This window comes from Mercenaria mercenaria, chromosome 12, assembly GCF_021730395.1.
Source record: "Mercenaria mercenaria strain notata chromosome 12, MADL_Memer_1, whole genome shotgun sequence".
Lineage (NCBI taxonomy): Eukaryota > Metazoa > Mollusca > Bivalvia > Venerida > Veneridae > Mercenaria > Mercenaria mercenaria.
In genome coordinates this window covers 55,099,189-55,120,101 of record NC_069372.1, presented here as the reverse complement: position 1 = coordinate 55,120,101, position 20,913 = coordinate 55,099,189, and the positions used below count along the sequence as shown (strand labels likewise).

The 20,913-nt window shown below is 35.5% G+C and overlaps 1 protein-coding gene across 1 annotated transcript in view; it reads right to left on the bottom strand.

The window, feature by feature from the left end:
* Positions 1-11,826: 11,826 nt before the first annotated feature.
* LOC123533854 (3-oxoacyl-[acyl-carrier-protein] synthase, mitochondrial-like) overlaps positions 11,827-20,913 on the bottom strand; it is a 29,147-nt gene continuing 20,060 nt past the window's right edge. Inside the window, exons 3-4 of the mRNA XM_045315791.2 lie at positions 16,778-16,935; positions 11,827-14,440 (exon numbers count right to left, since the gene is read on the bottom strand). Of these exons, the coding sequence (XP_045171726.2) occupies positions 13,643-14,440; positions 16,778-16,935 (956 nt within the window). The 3' untranslated portion in view covers positions 11,827-13,642. The remainder of the gene's footprint in view (positions 14,441-16,777; positions 16,936-20,913) is intronic.

Here is a 20,913-nt window from a genome sequence, read left to right as displayed (position 1 = left end):
TATATTTATTTTTCACTTAACACAGACGAAAATCAGTTCCAAGTAAATTTTAAAAATATTTCCCCCACCATCCTCCATCTTTACTGGCGCGTGCCATTTGACAGAATGGGTGATGTAACAAGTGATTTTAAAGCGCTTAGCCAATCAAATCATTTGTTACATCACCGGTTCTGTCAATAGCACGCGACATGGAAAATGGAGTATGTTGGCGAAAATGTTTTGAAATCTACTTGGAACTGATTTTTGTCTATGTTAAGTGAAACAGAAACATTTCAACAGTGGTGAGTGTTAGTAAAATATGATTGTTTATCGATCTGTAGCAATTACTCGCAGATAATTTGAATTTAAGAGTCATTTTACTGATGCATTCCGTGTGTACGAACGCGTGTAAATGGATCGAAATTTATTCGTTATTGTGACATACAAAGCTTGACAAAATGAACATCGTTTAAGGCATGGATTAAAGTTGTGTGTTTTCATGAGAGGCAATGCATAGCGCTGTAATTCACAGAGAGAAACAATGGATGCAACGAAGCGTGTTAAAATTTTTGGGGGCTTTGTAGAGTGAGGTGGTTGAAAGGCCCATAGAGAGCAATTTCCCTGGTCACAGTTATATATCTATTGACCAATGTTTTTGCCCCCAGTGCCTTAGGACTATTTATTATGCCATATTAAGGTGACCCACACGTGTCGGACCCCTTTGTCAAAAATATGGCGAACAGCTTTCCAAAACCGATGAAACGAACACATAAAATATTTTTCTGGTACATTTTGATTTTATTGGGTTTCCATGACGTTATTTTTACTTAAAAATCAATTAAGATCAACAGAACTGTCGATAACTGTAGACTGTCGATAACTGTGTCACTTGCTCTACCAAAGGGGTCCGACACGTGTGGGTCACCTTAATATGGCATAATAAATAGTCCTAAGGCACTGGGGGCAAAAACATTGGTCAATAGATATATAACTGTGACCAGGGAAATTGCTCTCTATGGGCCTTTCAACCACCTCACTCTACAAAGCCCCCAAAAATTTTAACAGGCTTCGTTGCATCCATTGTTTCTCTCTGTGAATTACAGCGCTATGCATTGCCTCTCATGAAAACACACAACTTTAATCCATGCCTTAAACGATGTTCATTTTGTCAAGCTTTGTATGTCACAATAACGAATAAATTTCGATCCATTTACACGCATTCGTACACACGGAATGCATCAATAAAATGACTCTTAAATTCAAATTATCGGCGAGTAATTGCTACAGATCGATAAACAAACATATTTTACTAACACTCACCACTGTTGAAATGTTTCTGTTTCACTTAACATAGACAAAAATCAGTTCCAAGTAAATTTCAAAACATTTTCGCCAACATACTCCATTTTCCATGTCGCGTGCTATTGACAGAACCGGTGATGTAACAAATGATTTGACTGGCTAAGCGCTTTAAAATCACTTGTTACATCACCCATTCTGTCAAATGGCACTCACCAGTAAAGATGGAGGATGGTGGGGGAAATATTTTTAAAATTTACTTGGAACTGATTTTCGTCTGTGTTAAGTGAAAAATAAATATAACATTAGTGGTGAGTATTAGTAAATATGTTTGTTTATCGGACTGTAGCAATTTTTTACCGACAATTTGCGTTCAAGAGTCATTTTACTGATGCATTCCGTGTGTACGAACGCGTGTAAATGGATCGAAATTTATTCGTTATTGTGACATACAAAGCTTGACAAAATGAACATCGTTTAAGGCATGGATTAAAGTTATGTGTTTTCATGAGTGGCAATGCATAGCCCTGAAATTCACAGAGAGAAACAATGGATGCAATGAAGCGTGTTAAAAATTTGGGTTTTTTTGTTGAGTGAGGTAGTTGAAGGGCCCATAGAGAGCAATTTCCCTGGTCACAGTTATATATCTATTGACCAATGTTTTTGCCCCCAGTGCCTTAGGACTATTTATTATGCCATATTAAGGTGATCCACACGTGTCGGACCCCTTTGGCCTCTACAGGCATTGTCAGGCAACTGAGTAGAACCAAACACCTTCCACGAGCCAAATGGACAGCTTCCTCACATGATAAATCCTACACAAGCAGGGTTTAAAACCCAAACCATTGAGGGGCAAGGATTCAAAGTCAATGACTATAGCCATTTGGCCACACAGGCTCCTGTGTTTAGTAAGGTATTTAAAAACTCATTAAACAGCAATGACATGTCTTACATGGTTATAAGCACTCCTAACATGCCTAAGCCTATATATCAGCATTCATGCGAATATATGTTAATTCATCCTAATAACAAGATAAGCCATTGAGGTTGTATACAAATACGTTATTGACACTGTAAAGCAAGGCCATGTTCAAATCTATCCTGCATTCAGGTTATACTGCTCCAATCTTTATATCACAGTTCATAGCATTGAAATATACTGAGGATGGCTTTGACACACATATTCAGAGAGGTAATTCTTTAGCTCTATATTATCTTTTCTTGCATACCAAACGGGGATTTCTGGTGATTTCACCGGTGCTGGAAAATTCCATCTTTAACACCCCAGGGTGTAAAATGACTCTCGTGCTGTGCTGTAAATGACGTAAAACGAACTACATATGTACAGATGTGTGTAGTAAAAATAATGTTTTTCGTAAAACGGGATAAAAATTAAATACTTTGATAGTTCCTCCTTGTTCCTTTAAAGTTATAACATATTTCTCGATTCAAAAAACGTTACGTTTACGGTCGTAAAGTTCCCGCGCTTTGTTAATATGCTACTATAAGAAAAAAGTGCTGTAAGAAAATCATTTGTCTGAATTTATTTTTTACTCTTCTTTGTTTAATATGGTATGCAAGAAAAAGATTCTATCACTGGTTGCAGGTGCAGATGGGAATATCTGGCTCTCGGGTAACTGTTTACGCGGTTACGAGGCTCCAGCCGAGTAACCGCCTAAACAGTTACCCTCGAGACCGGAAATTCCCATCTGCACCTACAACCAGTGAAAGAATCTTATAGTCTGTCAAGTTAAAGGTGCAAGCATTCTTGAAACATAGGCTAACGCGCTTGTAATTACATATCATTTTTATTATCATATGAAATGCAATTCAGTACTGTTGTTGTATACTCTAACCTTTACCCTGCTAAATTTCTATAATGAACTTGTCCATCTTTCAAATTGGAAAGTACCATTAACTGTTAATAGGGGTGAATACCAAAAAGATACTGAGTGAATGGCTAACAGTGCAGGTCATGATCAGACTTCACATCCGTGCAGTCTGATCATGATCTGCACTGGTCTCAAAGGCAGTATCAATCACGTCCAGCATGATAAGGGTAATGTGTTTCTAGCTAGTCCATGATGATAATTGGTTTTCCTTTTCAGTTAAGTAAATGAATAAAAATACCTTTCACGCTATTATTTGTGTTTTTATGTTATACAATGGTTTGTATTGGTCAGTCCTTTCCAAATAAATAAATGGAGATAATGTCATTCTATGATACTATATCTTCATATAACTTCTTTATCCTTACATTATGCGATCTCTTCGATAAGACATTGAAAATTTGATAGGCAGGGGAACATTGCTACAAGACAAATTTTGTAGACACTATGTAAAGACAAAATTAAGACACTACTGTTCCAAGTGCATCTGTCAGATGGAAGTTCATTATTCCCAATGAGCCTTTACCATACTTGTATAGTACATATAGCAAAGCTTTTTGTCCATAGAACTTGGATTATCAAGTAAAGAGAAAAATGGTCATATTAATACTGTTTGTACATTAAATTTATTAGATTTTCGAATTCTAATCTTACTCAACTAAAACTATTTCTAGCCATTTGAAAATTTCACTTTTAAAAGTTTAGAAAATGCAACAGCATTTCCCCAAAATTGTTTCTATATAAATATCATGTTCAGTGTGAAATTCCAGTAATGATGTTAGAAAATAGCAGTGCCTGATTTTCTTTAAATAGTGCCTTCAACCTTTTTCTTATACCAAAGTACATACTTTCTGCATGGTCTAAAGATATTTCCAATAATAAATATAATAATGATACAGGCCCATGAAAAGTTGTTAAAAAGCATTTCTATTTTTAGCTCTAGCAGTCCCTAAAAGGGGCCAAGTGCCCCCATTTTAATTTCTTTTAAAGAGGACCTTATAACCATGCTAAAGATGAAGATCAGTCAAACTGTTGATGAGAAGAAGTTTTAAAAAATCTTATTTCTAGCTCTAGTGGCCCCATAAAGGGGCAAATTCTTCTCCCCCTCATTTGAAACATATTTTAGTGAGCATCTTACAATGATCTTACAGGCCAAATTTGATGAAGATCCATCAAGCAGTTCATGGGAAGTTGTTTAAAGCTTATCCTATTTTTAGCCCCAATGGGCCCTAAAAGGGGTTTGGTCAAGCAGATCCATTTGAACAAGTTTGTGGAGACTATGCCAGGATGCTACAGACCAAGTTTAGTGTAATGCTGACCAGTAGCTTTAGAGTAAAACATGTTTATGTGAAATGTGAACTAAGATGGATGCTGCACAAGACAATTTGAACAACTAAAATGCTTGATCCTGAAACAACCTAAACATATACAAGTATTAAGTTGCTTAATAATTCATTAATAACTATGCACTTGCAATGTCAGTTGCTAGAGCCTTGCATTAAATCAGTTGGCATAATGGGAAGTAATCTTTGTTTTATTATTCTAACTGTACGCAACACTAATCTCCCTTCTTGTGATTCCAACCTACATTATGGATCGTTTTTACTATAAGAACATGATTCTCCAAAACTCGTACTTTAAATGTGAAATATCTGGCCATGTTTAACAAAAGGATATGGAAATGTATTCTGGAGAAATGCAGAATGGGAAACCTTAGTAGGATAGTTACACAACCATAAGAAATAAAAGAAAATTAGATGTACAGATTTTGATACTTCAAAACATATTCAAGAAACACAAGATAAAAGAAATTGAATACATTCTGACGTGTATGTGACACAAACTTTTAGCCTTTTATACATACTTTTGTTTAACCAAGGGCCATAACTATGGTCTTGCTAAAATAAACAAGAGGACCATGATGGTCCTGAATCGCTCACCTGTCCTCACATGACCCAGTTTTGAACCAAGTATGAGGTCGTTTTTTCTATTATTTGACATAGTGACCTAGTTTTTCAGCTCATGTGACCCAGTTTTGAACCTGACCTAGATATCATCAAGATAAAAATTCTGACCAATTTTCATGAAGATCCATTGAAAAATATGGCCTCTAAAGAGGTCACAACGTTTTTTATTATTTGACCTACTGACCTAGTTATTGAAGGCATGTGACCCAGTTTCGAATTTGATCTAGATATCATCAAGGTGAACATTCTCACCAATTTTCATAAAGATCCATTCAAAAGTATGGTCTCTAGAGAGGTCACAAGGTTTTTCTATTTTTAGACCTACTGACCTAGTTTTTGACCACAGTTGACCCAGTTTCAAAACTGACCTAGATATCATCAAGATGAAGATTCAGACCAACTTTCATACAGATCCCATGAAAAATATGGCCTCTAGAGAGGTCACAAGGTTTTTCTATTTTTAGACCTACTGACCTAGTTTTTAACCACAGTTGACCCAGTTTCAAAACTGACCTAGATATCATCAAGATGAAGATTCAGACCAACTTTCATACAGATCCCATGAAAAATATGGCCTCTAGAGAGGTCACAATTTTTTTTTATTATTTGACCTACTGACCTAGTTATTGATGGCACGTGACCCAGTTTCGATCTTGACCTAGATATCATCAAGGTGAACATTCTGACCAATTTTCCTGAAGATCCATTTGAAAGTATGGCCTCTATAGAAGTCACAATGTTTTTCTATTTTTAGACCTACTGACCTAGTTTTTGACCACAGTTGACCCAGTTTCGAACTTGACCTAGATATCATCAAGATGAACATTCAGACAAACTTTCATACAGATCCCATGAAAAATATGGCCTCTAGAGAGTTCACAAGGTTTTTTTATTATTTGACCTACTGACCTAGTTATTGATGGCACGTGACCCAGTTTCCAACTTGACCTAGATATCATCAAGGTAAACATTCTGAACATTTTTCATGAAGATCCATTCATAAGTATGGCCTCTAAAGAGGTCACAAGGTTTTTCTATTTTTAGACCTACTGACCTAGTTTTTGACCGCAGTTGACCCAGTTTCGAACTTGACCTAGATATCGTCAAGATGAACAGTCAGACCAACTTTCATACAGATCCCATAAACACTGGGCACGTTAAAGAACCAGGCTGTCTATTCGCAAAGAGCTAGGCTAAGTTAGCCAGACAATCTGATTTCTGATCTCTCTGTCGTGGGGGCTTTGTCTCACTCTGTCCCTCTGGTCAGATCGCTCTGTGTCTGTACTAGTAGAGGATGAATTATGCGCCCTGTGTGGCTGCATTTGAACTAAGTAAAGCGCCTTTGAATGTGAAATTCATCATGAAAAGGGCGCTATATAAATCTGGTACCAGGTACATAATAATAATAATAAACAAGAAATATCTTTAAAAATGATGGTCGGCGAATTGTAATAAGAAAAGAAGTTTATGAATTATTCATCTAACATTTATTTATCTTTCATCTAACATTTTTCAAATTGCAAAACTAAACACCGCACTTTAACAATTTAAATGTTTCTCTTTTAATTTTTCGCAAAGGTTTCGTAGGATTGCAATTTTGTTTCGTTTATCCTTAGATGAATAATTACAGCAGTAGTTTGATGAAGATTCATGAAGCGGTTCATGAGAAGATTTATATTTTTAGCTAAATTGGTCCCTATCCCCATTTGTAACAAAATAGCAGGAGACCTTACGATATTGTTACACATCGAGTTTGATAAAAATCCATTACATTTTAGTGGTTAATGCGAAGAAAGGCATATCTACTTTTAGCTATAGTGGTCCCTAATAGGGCCCAAGTTCCTATATAAATAAATTTGGAAGAGGACCTTATAATGATGCTCCAGACCAAGTATGACAAAGATCAACCAAGCTGTTCATGAGACGTTGTATAAAGGCATTCCTAGTTTTAGCTCTAGCAGCCCCTAAAAGGGATTAAATGTCTCAGCTGAACAAAGTTGGCTGCGGGCCTAATAAAGATGCTACAAATCAAGTTTGATTAGAATACATGAGAAAAAATAAATTAAAGGATTTTTTTTTTATTTATTATTTTTTATTTATTTCTAAAATAGGTCAACTGATCTCGCTTTAACAAATGCATATTCGCTATTTATGAATCTTTGGACAATGACGTCACACCTATAAAAAAGTGAAGATCAAGCAAAACATACAATTGTAATTATTTGAATATTTCTGTTTCATAAGCAAAGTGTGGCCGTAGTCATATCACATAGGTAAACTGTATGCAGCGTACCTTCACTTCAGAGTAATGAGATTCAGTTATTATATAGCATATATATAATAAAACAGATTTCAACTGAGTTCAATATTTGCATACCATACTAAAGAAAAATATTCATATATAATAAATCAGTTAAATAATTTATAACAAATATATCAAAGCAAACAAGTACTCATTTTAATATGCAATCTGAATAAGTCACAAAAGCAAGAAACCTTTTCATATACAGACGACAACTGTAACAAGGAATATCTTTTAAAAAGCACTTCTCTACAGGAAAGACTCTTATCACACCCTTATTCATGTGATACGCAGACCGTATTCAGCTCTTTCTTTAATTTGATATATGTTGGTATTTGAACAGGTTTTATCATATTTATTAAACTTACTTATCATTTTGAGATATATCAATATTCTTGCTAAATATACTGAGCCAAAGTTAGCTTTAAAACTGTTCTGAACAGCGTCGTTTAGGATAAACGCTTTGTCTACATTTCACTCAGCATAGCACAATCAACAGAGTGAAAGGAATTGACACTCTCGTCCAATCAGACAGAGTGTTGCATAAATACTCCATTTTGATAAATTATCCATAATGCGTTATCAAGTAGTTTGATTTGCAATCTGAAGTCACGTGGTATAGGTAACGAAAACGAATTTAGACGGCGTCGCCGAAAAATATGGCCTGTAGAGAGGTCACAAGGTTTTTATATCATTTGGCCTACTGACCTAGTAATTGACGGCACTTGACCCGCTTTCGAACCTGACCTAGATATTATCAAGGTGAACATTCTGACCAATTTTTATGAAGATCCATTCACAAGTATGGCCTCTAGAGAGGTCACAAGGTTTTTCTATTTTTAGACCTACTGACCTAGTTTTTGACCGCACATGACCCAGTTTCGAACTTGACCTAGATATTATCAAGATGAACATTCAGACCAACTTTCATAAAGATCCCATGAAAAATATGGCCTCTAGAGAGGTCACAACGTTTTTCTATTATTTGGCCTACTGACCTAGTTTTTAAAGGCACGTGACCCAGTTTCGAACTTGACCTAGATATCATCAAGGTGAACATTCTGACCAATTTTCATGAAGATGTTTTGAAAATATGACCTCCAGAGAGGTCACAAGGTTTTTCTATTTTTAGACTTACTGACCTAGTTTTTGACCATATGTGACCAAGTTTCGAACTTGACCTAGATATCATCAAGGTGAACATTCTGACCTATTTTCATAAAGACCCCATGAAAAATGTGACCTCTAGAGTGGTCACAAGCAAAAGTTTACACACGCACGCATGCACGCTGCGCGATCACAAAAGCTCACCTTGTCACTTTTTGACAGGTGAGCTAAAAAAACAAGAGGGCCAAGATGGCCCTAGGTCGCTCACCTGAGAAACACACTATAACACAAAATAATAGTGTAAACATGTTTGACCTAGTGATTTCATGGAAATAAATATTCTGACCAATTATCATTAAAATTGGAGCTAAATTCTTGAGTATGAGTGAGTATTTTCTGTGATTTGACCTAGTGATCTCGTATTTGACCCCACATGAAATTTGGTCAGAATAATTGCATTGATGAAATATAGGTCAAGTTCAAATATAGGTTATCTGGGATAAGATCAAATGAAAAGTACAGCCTCTATCGCATACAAAAGGTTTTTCTTTCATTTGACCTAGTGACCTTATTTTTGACCCTAGATGACCCTTTTTCCAAATCGGCCTAGATTTGATCAAGGATATCATTCAGACCAAAATTCATGAAGATTAGTTGAAAAATACAGCTTCTATCACATATACAAGCTTTTTCTTTGATCTGACCTAGTGACCTACTTTTTGACCCCAAATGACCCATATTCAAACTCGACCTAGATTCCATCAAGGCAATCATTCTGACCAAAATTCATGAAGATTAATTGAAAAATACAGCCTCTACGGCATACACAAGGTTTTCCTTTGATCTGACCTAGTGACCTACTTTTTGACCCCAGATGACCCATATTCGAACATGACCTAGATTTCATCAAGGCAATCATCCTGTCCAAAATTCATGACGATTAATTGAACTAGAGAGGTCACAAGGTTTTTCTATTATTTGACCTATTGACCTAGTTTTCGAAGGTACGTGACCCTGTTTTGAACTTTACCTAAGTATCATCAAGGTGAACATTCTCACTAATTTTCATGAAGATCTCATGAAAAATATGGCCTCTAGAGAGGTTACAAGGTTTTTCTATTTTTAAACCTACTGGCCTAGTTTTTGACCGCACGTGACCCAGTTTTGAAAATGACCTAGATATCATCAAGGTGAACATTCAAATCAATTTTCATGAAGATCCATTGAAAAATATGGCCTCTAGAGAGGTCAAAAGATTTTAATAATTTTAGACCTACTGACCTAGTTTTTGACCGCAGTTGACCCAGTTTCAAACTTGACCTAGATATCATCAAGATGAACATTCAGACCAACTTTCATACAGATCCCATGAAAAGTATGGCCTCTAGAGAGGTCACAAGGTTTTTTTATTATCTGACCTACTGACCTAGTTTTTTTAAGGCACATGACCCAGTTTCAAACTTGACCTAGATATCATCAAGGTGAACATTCTGACCAATTTTCATGAAGATCCATTCAAGGGTATGGCCTCTAGGGAGGTCACAAGGTTTTTCTATTTTAAGACCTACTGACCTAGTTTTTGATCGCAGTTGACCCAGTTTCAAACCTGACCTATATATCATCAAGATAAACATTCAGACCAACTTGCATACAGATCCCATGAAAAATATGGCCTCTAGAGAGGTCACAACGTTTTTTCATTATTTGACCTACTGACCTACTTTTTGAAGGCACGTGACCAACTTTCGAACTTGACCTAGATATCATCAAGATGAACATTCTGACCAATTTTTATGGAGATCCATTCACAAGTATGGCCTCTAGAGAGGTCACAAGGTTTTTCTATTTTTAGACCTACTGACCTAGTTTTTGACCGCACATGACCCTGTTTCAAGCTTGATCTAGATATCATCAAGATGAACATTCAGACCAACTTTCATAAAGATCCAATGAAAAATATGGCCTTGAGAGAGGTCACAAAGTTTTTCTATTATTTGACCTACTGACTAGTTTTTGATGGCACGTGACCCACTTTCGAACTTGACCTAGATATCATCAAGATGAACATTCAGACCAACTTTCATACAGATCCCATGAAAAATATGGCCTCTTGAGAGGTCACAAGGTTTTTCTATTATTTGACCTACTGACCTAGTTTTTGACGGCACGTGATCCACTTTCGAACTTGACCTAGATATCATCAAAGTGAACATTCTGACCAGTTTTCATGAAGATCTCATGAAATATATGGCCTCTAGAGAGGTCACAAGGTTTTTCTATTTTTAGACCTACTGACCTAGTTTTTGACCACACGTGACCCAGTTTCGAACTTGACCTAGATATCATCAAGATGAACATTTAGACCAACTTTCATACAGATCCCATGAAAAATATGGCCTCTAGAGAGGTCACAAGGTTTTTCTATTTTTAGACCTACTGACCTAGTTTTTGATGGCACTTGACCCACTTTCGAACTTGACCTAGATATCATCAAGGTGAACATTCTGACTAATTTCCATGAAGATCTTGTGAAATATATAGCCTCTAGAGAGGTCACAAGGTTTTTCTATTTTTAGACCTACTGACCTAGTTTTTGAAGGCACATGACCCAGTTTCGAACCTGACCTAGATATCATCAAGATGAACATTCTGACCAACTTTCATAAAGATCCCACAAAAAATGTGACCTCTAGAGTGGTCACAAGCAAAAGTTTACGCACGCACGGACGGACGACGTACGCTGCGTGATCACAAAAGCTCACCTTGTCACTATGTGACAGGTGAGCTAAAAACAGGTGCAATTCTTATGCTGAATATCAATCCGAAAATGATTCAGAACTCAAGGTAATACTATTTGAGATATAATGCACAGCACAATTTCAGACAGAAAGATGGACAAACACAAAGCTAAGTTCCTTCCAAATATTATGGAGAGATGACACACAAACCTCCCAAATCAAAAATATTGAAGATGTGTAAAACTAGACTAGATTTGGTACAGACAGTATAAAGCTATTTATCTGAAATTTGATATGCAGATTCAAAAAATAATTACAGATAAGATATATAATCAGAAATGTAGAATAGAATATTATCATTCCAATACTTCATGTATACTTATATACTATAATGTGTTGCAATGTTTGTTATCACCTTTCATTTCAAGCTCAAAGTCTACAATCTGACTGAGGTGGCGAGGATGTCGACACTTGAAAAGTCTGTTTAAAATGAGATTTGTTTTGTATGTTTAGTGGGAGGACAACTAAAGCTTATAAAGAAAATATATAAATATTAACAAATTTAATTCAATTTCAATAACATAACATACTGAACACACCTCAAAATACAATTGCAACTAAGACTGGCAGCATACCGAGACAGGTGTCTAATTAATGCTAAAATGAGGTTATGTCTACTGAACTGCATAGTATGTTTAAAATCATTACAAATTTCCACATACATATGTAAATCAATCAATACAAAACCTGCCTGATCACAGATTAATCATGATGAAATTCAAATACAGTCAAATACCGTTACCTCGATATTCAAGGGACTGCAAAAATTGCATCGACGTATCCGAAGTTCGACGTAACGATATCGACTATCTGAGACTACATTTTATGTCTGTGTAGGAGGTCTATATTGTCATTACATCTCATGCTGCTTTCAGTAGGTTTTGAAGGGGAAAGAAATAATATAAAACAAAAATACGATCTTAATTTTATTGACAAATAAAACATCTAAATTCGGTTGGTTACCAGGTCCTACCCCACTGACAACATGGTGGGTAGAGCTGCTAGGTATCCCCCCGGGTTGGTTACCGGATCCTTCCCTAAACAAGTCTGAATGCAGCGGTATAATGTTCCTTGTTGAGTTGTTATTTTGACTGTGCTTCGATAACAACAATTTTCCAGTTAAATACCTATATTGTTACTCAATCCTAAATGGCAGATTTTTACCCCGTCAGACAGAAAACAGTTCGTCCAAATTAATTGTTACATTGGAAAAACAGCTTGCCCGCTTGCACACAGTTTTAAAAGACTAATAACTGGGAATTAAATGCAAACTTGCTGACATTTAAATTGGATTTAAGATTAATTAACAAACAAAATAAACACACAAACTATCCTAACTATAATTAATACATCGTCGGACAACAATAGGTTGATTTCCACACCTTACAAAAAACATGGATATTTTTTGACAAGCTGTGATATCGACGAAACCAGGTGTAAAAACAGTACAGGTAAGTTGAAGGGACTGAAAAATCTCATCGAGCTAAACAAAATATCATTCTAATCATATCAAGGTAATGATAAATAATAACATTAAAATATAGAGAAAAATCGGGACTGACTAAAACACATCGTGCTAACCAGAGTATCAAGCTAACCGATATCGAGGTAACAATATTCGACTGTATATCAAAAGAGCGGAACTCTGACCAAAACTATTGCTTAGACCAATGAAAAAAAATTATTTGCCAATTTTAAGCATGATGTTCAGGAACAATTCAGGAACAAAGTAAATGACCAGCTTCCAAACCAACCAGTTATATGACACTAGATTTAGCTTTCTTCCACGGCATACACTATTACGGCACCAAAATTTGTCAACAATGAAGTGCCAATGATCATGTCATGAACCTTTTATTCATGATTTTGTTGACCATGATTAATCAGAACATCACTGTTGATTAATCTTATGTAACAGCATTGGCATCAACATGTACTGTGAACATGGTGAAATCGTTCATATTCAGAATGGATTAATTTTCATGGAATTTAGGTTGTTAGGTTGTGTCAATCCCTGAAATTTAATCCCAGTGAACAAACAAAAATCCTAATTAATGTATCGTTTGAATTTGAAATCTACAGGTTCAGTCCCTATAAAATAGTCATCTTTGCCATAACCACAAAAGTTTATGCCCTTGAAATCAAATGGTATCACAGACTGCCCAAGCATTAAGAGATAATTTACATTACCATGCTTGAATTCAAACATGACTGGCTAATAAGACTGTTGTGTAATGTTGATTATGCAATAAATATTTCATACAAAATACTCAAACTTAAAGTAAAGTAAACATAGTATCATCACAAATCTCCAACAGAATTACTAAAACAAATACTAGCGTTTGTACCACCAAATCCAAATGAATTACTTAATCCTATTCTTTTCTTATCTGGCCAATTAGAAAATTTCTTAAATACATAGTTTAAATCAAACCCAGTATCTGACTGGTTAAGATTCACTGTGGGCGGAACTTTCCCTGATTGACAAGCTAGAACAGTTAACATGGCTTCCAAACTGCCAGCTGCTCCAAGTAAATGTCCAGTAGCACCTTTAGTTGAAGAAATAAGCAATTTATCACAATGTCTTCCAAAAAGTTTAAATATTGCACCACTTTCAGCTTTGTCTCCAAGAGGCGTTGATGTTGCATGAGCATTAACATACCCAACACTTTCCGGTTCCAAATCTGCATGTTTCAAAGCATTTTTCATACAATTATATGCCCCAGTGCCATCTTCACTAGGTGCAGTTATGTGGTGTGCATCAGCCGATAATCCATAACCCAGAATTTCTGCATAAATGTTTGCACCCCTGTTTTTCGCATGATATAGTTCCTCAAGAATCATTACTCCTGCTCCTTCAGACATAACAAAACCATCCCTGTCTTTATCAAAAGGTCTTGAAGCAAGTTCAGGTGTACTGTTATATTTGGTACTTAAGGCCCTCATACGAGCAAATCCAGCAATACTGAGAGGGTCGATACTAGCCTCCGTTCCGCCGGCTACCATTACGTCTGCATCACCATACTGTATGAATCTTGCTGCATCACCTATAGCGTGTAGTCCTGTGGTGCATGCTGTAGAAACTGCATGGTTTGGTCCCTGAAACAACATAAACTTTAAGATACACAATATTGTGGCACACAGGTAATCTACATTGGCAAGATGGTCATCAAGGTTACATGAAGGACATTCTATGGATTAAGATCAATAAACACTTTCAGTGTTTGAAAGTATTTGGCATAATAGTTTTACAGAAACTTGCTTGCATACAAAACTTTAAACTGAAATTCCAAGTTAAAGAGGGGCATAATATTGACAAAATCAATGCCAAAGTTATTTTACTTGTTCTGTTAGGTCATCTCATGATGTAAAATACATGTGTGAAGTTTGGTTTGAAAGCATTTGACATAGTGGTTTTTAAGAAACCTGCATACAAGTAAATTTTTTACTTGAAATTCTATGTTAAAAAGGAAGTCCACAGAATTTGACAAAATTAAAGCTGGAGTTATGTAACTTGTACTTTTAGGTCATCTCATAATGCCTAATAAATGTGTAATGTTTGTAAGCATTAGGTCTAGTAATTTTAGAGAAACCTGCATACATGCAAAACTTTTATGATACGGAGGTCAGCGTCAATGAAAGGATGACAACAAAAGCTCTACTTTTTTGAAAAAAATCACACATAGTCGAGCTAATAAAAGCAAAGTAAGGCCAAGGTGTTTAATATGGGTAACAAAAACTACTTTATATAACACATTCTTCAAAGCTATATAAGTCCCTGTCCCTTACTCTAGCACCCTTGCTCAATAACTGTGATCATGACCTTGAAGGTATTGACCAACTCTAAGGTGTGACACACCTTCTCATCAAGCTTATAGCTACGAAATGTTTCATTGAAATTCTCTGAATTATTTCTAGAGTTATTGCTGAGCCCAAGTTACATCAACATTAGTCCTAGTACCCATGCATATATATAACATGACTCTTTTTCACCATTTTTAACATTTATGTAAAATTTTGATGGATCCCCTTGAGCTGAATAATTTAAAAGTTATAGCAAAGACGCTAATAAACATAACCAGGCCCTTTACCTGTGACCTTGGCCTTTGAGATACAGATTTTACTTTTGCATCATGCTTAACATTTATGTGAAGTTTCCTTTGATTTCCTGGAGTTGAATCAAAAAGAGTTAGAGCTGAGACACACTTAACTTTAATTTATTACCTTTCCCTGTGACACTAAACTCAAAGGTACAGACCTGATTCTTCTGTGCAAATTATCTTCTCAGCATGCATAATATTTGTATATGAAACCCTTAAACTTATAGTCAATCGTTTAAAAGTTTCAGTCGAGACGCAAGTTTTTCTTACCTCAACAAAAAACTTAACTGTGACCTGTTCCTGCAGGTATGGACCCTTTTTTTTCACCATACATTCTCAAGTCCATATCAAAGGCTGAAAAGTACACCTGTGAAACAACATTAAAGGTTGACAGGTTACCCTGTGAAACAATACCTGTAGTTCATATTGAAGACTGACAAGTAAACCTGTGAAACAATGCCTGTAGTTCATATCAAAGACTTAGACAGGTAAACCTGTGAATAAATACCTGTAGTTCATATGGAAGGCTGCCAAGTAAACCAGTGAAACAATACCTGTAGTCCATACGGAAGGCTGACGAATAAACCTGTGAAACAATGCCTGTAGTCCATACAGAAGGCTGAGAAGTAAGCCTGTGAAACAGTACCTGTAGTCCGTACCGAATGCTAACGAGTAAACCAGTGAAACAATACCTGTAGTCCGTACCGACGGCTAACGAGTAAACCTGTGAAACAGTACCTGTAGTCCTTACCGAAGGCTGACAAGTAAACCTGTGAAACAGTACCTGTAGTCCATACTGAATGCTGAGAAATAAACCAGTGAAACAATGCCTGTAGTCCATACCAAAGGCTGAGAAGTAAGCCTGTGAAACAATACCTGTAGTCCATACTGAACGCTGAGAAATAAACCTGTGAAACAAAGCATGTAGTCCATACAGAAGGCTGAGAAGTAAGCCTGTGAAACAGTACCTGTAGTCCATACTGAATGCTGAGAAATAAACCTGTGAAACAATGCCTGTAGTCCATACTGAAGGCTGAGAAGTAAGCCTGTGAAACAGTACCTATAGTCCATACTGAATGCTGAGAAATAAACCTGTGAAACAATGCCTGTAGTCTATATAGAAGGCTGAGAAGTAAGCCTGTGAAACAGTACCTGTAGTCCATACTGAATGCTGAGAAATAAACCTGTGAAACAATGCCTGTAGTCAATATAGAAGACTGAGAAGTAAGCCTGTGAAACAGTACCTGTAGTCCATACTGAACACTGAGAAATAAACCTGTGAAACAATGCCTGTAGTCCATACCGAAGGCTGAGAAGTAAGCCTGTGAAACAATACCTGTAATCCGTATCGCAGACTGACATGTCCAGCAGCCATGTTGACCAGTACCATGGGAATGAAGTAAGGACTGACATGCCGGTAGCCCTTCTCTCTAAATATCTGTCCAACGTTTGCAATATGCTGCATTCCAACCATTCCCATACCTATAGCCACACCTGCAACAAGGAATAATTTGTGTGTATCATTTCACTATGTTTGCACTGAAAGATTTCAAGGTTTATGGCAAAATGGCTTAATCCCAATGCGACATAAACTCATGAAATTCTAATTATGAAGTTAATACACAAAAAAATTATTTAAAATTATTTAGTTTAAAATGAACAGGTTATCCACTTCTTCTCTAGAACATTTTCCTTTGATTTTCATTGAGATGAACATTTACAAGAAGCAGTGCACACAAAAGAGGTTAATATATTTTTAGGATGTAGCTTCATTCTCATCTCTGTAATTTCAATTTTCATATTTTCCACAAACTAGTAATTTTCAACCTCATTGCTTCTTTCATCTACTGACCACTAATCTATTTCATCTATTGACAGGTTACCTTGCACTAATTTCATATTATTATATCAAGTTAAGCATATTGTACCATAATCAGTCTATCAGCTGTGACCATACAGATCATTTTCAATATTATTTTTAATACTATTTATAGTAAGGACGAATACACTTCAAAACTGAAAGAAGCGTAGACTGACAAAGAGAGAAAAATCTGCAACTGATCAGAATGACATAAAAATAGATCATCTATAAACTTCTCATGCTTCATGCATCTTAGTCTTCAGCTTGTATTGAACACAGCAATCTAGTTCTTAAGTTCTGAAAGTGCCATGGTTTTTATGGCAATTCTTATCATTTTTAATTTGATAATTACAAAAAATAGTAATAATAACAATGTCTTTATTTTAGAAAAATGAGTGTTGGTTCAAAATATCTGATTTTCTATCTTGGATTAGTTTAAGTCAAATTGAAGTAAGTTAAGAAATAAAGATATTCTTTGTCTTTAAAAATGTACAGTACAATAATTATACAAAGAAAGTGAACTGTTTATAAAGGCTATTAGATAAAACTTTAAAACAAACTTGAAAGTATATTGTAGTGTAAACATGTAATATTGATAGAGCATGAACCTATTGATACGGCCCCAGAGTTTTCTTTTGACATGTTTGTATAATGTAAACTAAAACAAAATTTCTAATCAAACAACAAAATACAAGGTACTTGAAATAGCATTAAATATGTTTCATATTTTCTTAAGGTGGTGCACTCACAGTTCAGTATATTAACCCTTATCATGCTGGACATAATTGATTCTGCCTTGCGACCAGTGTAGATCATGATCTGCCCGCATATCCATGCAGTCTGATCATGATCTGCACTGTTCCCTATTCAGTCAATATATTTTTGGTAATCACCCCTTCTAACAGCTAATGGTACTGTCCAAACTGAAAGACGGACAAGTTCATTGTAGAAATTTAGCAGGGTAAGGTTTAAGTCTATAATTGAGCCGTGCCATGAGAAAACCAACATAGTGGCTTTGCGACCAGCATGGATCCAGACCAGCCTGCGCATCCGCGCAGTCTGGTCAGGATCCATGCTGTTCACTAATAGTTTCTCCAATTCCAATAGGCTTTAAAAGCGAACAGCATGGATCCTGACCAGACTGCGCGGATGCGCAGGCTGGTCTGGATCCATGCTGGTCGCAAACCCACTATGTTGGTTTTCTCATGGCACGGCTCATATGATGAGTCATGATGACTGACCCTGCTCGTAACATATTTTACATTTTCTTGGGTTCCTTTAAGTTAAACTTAAGCAATTCATGTCTTACATTATGTTAGGAATGAGTGGGCACCTAGGTAGAACTGCTTACCTTCCAAAAGCTGGAAAGAAGACTTTCTCAAAGTATGTTCCCTGAGCTGGGATGTTGACGTATTAAATTTGCAAGTATTGCCAAATGGGGTCCTCTTAAATGTATTTTTTGCTAATAAACCAGGTCCTTTTAGTGAAACTAAGGATTCCGAATGAGAACTTCTGTAAATTTAAAGTTATTAATAAGATGTCAGGTCCAATCAGAGGATGTAATAAAAGCATTATAAACAGAACAGGTTATTATTACTGGCTATTTTCCGGTGAAATCAATTACTGTGAAATTATCTATATTTCATGGGCATCATAAGTTAGAGGGAAATTTGTTTGTTCGTTAGTTGTTGTCTGTGGCTTGTCATATCCACAAAATCCATGAAATGGTTATCATGAGACATAGCGAGATTTGCTCTAAGTTTTTAAGCAAGTTTAACCCTTAGCCTGCTGGCGGCAAGTGATTCTGCCTTTGCGACCAGTGCAGACCAAGATCAGTCTACACATCCATGCAGTCTGATCATGGTCTGCACTTTTTGATAAGCACCCACTTTTAACAGTTAATGGTACTGTCCAAACTGAAAGATAGACAAGTTCAGTATAGAAATTTAGCAGGGTAAGGGTTAATCTGTCTGTCTGTGCAGAATTACTTATTATCATCATCATCGCAGGATGATAGCCTGATGACAAATTCCTGTGCCCCGAGTTATAGAATCAGACTTAAGAGCTAGCTACGATCATCTGTACATTCTGATGAATGCATGATGTAACACCTTAAAACTTAAAGAATGTTGTGCTAATTCTTAAGAGTTCACATAAAAGTACGATCATGTTGTTTGCATATTTGTATTACATATTACAGAAATTTAAATTGTGTGGTTCATTAGGGTCATATTATAATGCTTATTGCTTTGCTTGAAATGGTCCATATCAGTATTACTCTAACACTAAAAAGACAGTGAATGATTGTAACATATTATATGAGATTTTGAAGTTATACAAAATGTAAGTATATATCAAATTTACAGATTTTGCCATATTAATTATATTAATGTTAAAATTTTCTTTCGTTTATTTTCTTCAAAATAATACTTTGGTTATTTTAGAAAACAATTATATTACTGAAATAATTTTGTATCGATACATTCACTATTATATATCATAATATTATGTTTTTTTCAAAACCTTTGGTTTAAGAAAGCTAACAGTTAATCCCTGTCAGCTCTGTGGGCAAAGAGTTATAGTTATGCAATGGGACAAGAGTTTGTTCCCCATTCAAGGCAAAAGTTTAATTAACGTATACTCCCAAATAAACACACCCACTAGGAGGCATTGCATTTTACAAATTGGGACTTTTAATAAGAGATGCAAATTCTAAAACAAGTCATAGTATAGCTTTAAATCAAATTTCTAATATAAATGAATTTTAACAACTGATACAAATGTAACACTAAAAGTCAGTAAAAAAGTCTGTTTTCTAAAAAAAAGGGGAGAAGAGAGTTTGAATTGTTATTGGGGGGGGGGGGGGGGGTATTTCTATGGGGAAATACAGTGTGTCAATTTGACATTATGACAATTTGAATAAATATATAAAGGATATTTGATACAGGAGGTTGTAACTTTACTTGCATTAGGTACAACTATATCAAACAGTTACAGACAGACCAAGTACGAAATCTTTTCAATTCACTGGCAATATTCCTATAACAGCAAAAGCTATCAAAATCTGAAAATTTCCAAGAGTAAAAATAAGAACTTCTAAGACTTTCAAAATACATGTATCTTCAACTGTTTTAAAACAATTTTGACAGGGTATTTTCCATTTTGAACACGAAAAAGATTTATATTTTGGCCAATATTTTTTATTTGCTGATTTTATGTTCCAGATAGGAAACCTTTAATAAGGATTACATGAAGCATTTACCTGTAAAAAAAATTGTTAACTTTTATGGGCAAAAATATAAATGTTTTGTAGGTCAAAATGTTATAAAGGAGAAACATATTTTTAGCTTATTATAAGAGATATCTTTAAAATTCAATGAGATCCTACTTCCATTCCTGGAGACCTTCAGAATGGTGTAAAACTTATACTTGAATCTTGTAAAAAAATTTGTCTGTCTAGTACATTGGATATTCTCAGAGCAGATACTGACAATATACTGGTTACACACTGGCAATACACTGGCAATATATCCATCTTAGCAATTTTCACAACAAAAAGAATATTACAAGACACTTAATCATGTTAATAAAAATGACTGAGTAGGTAATAA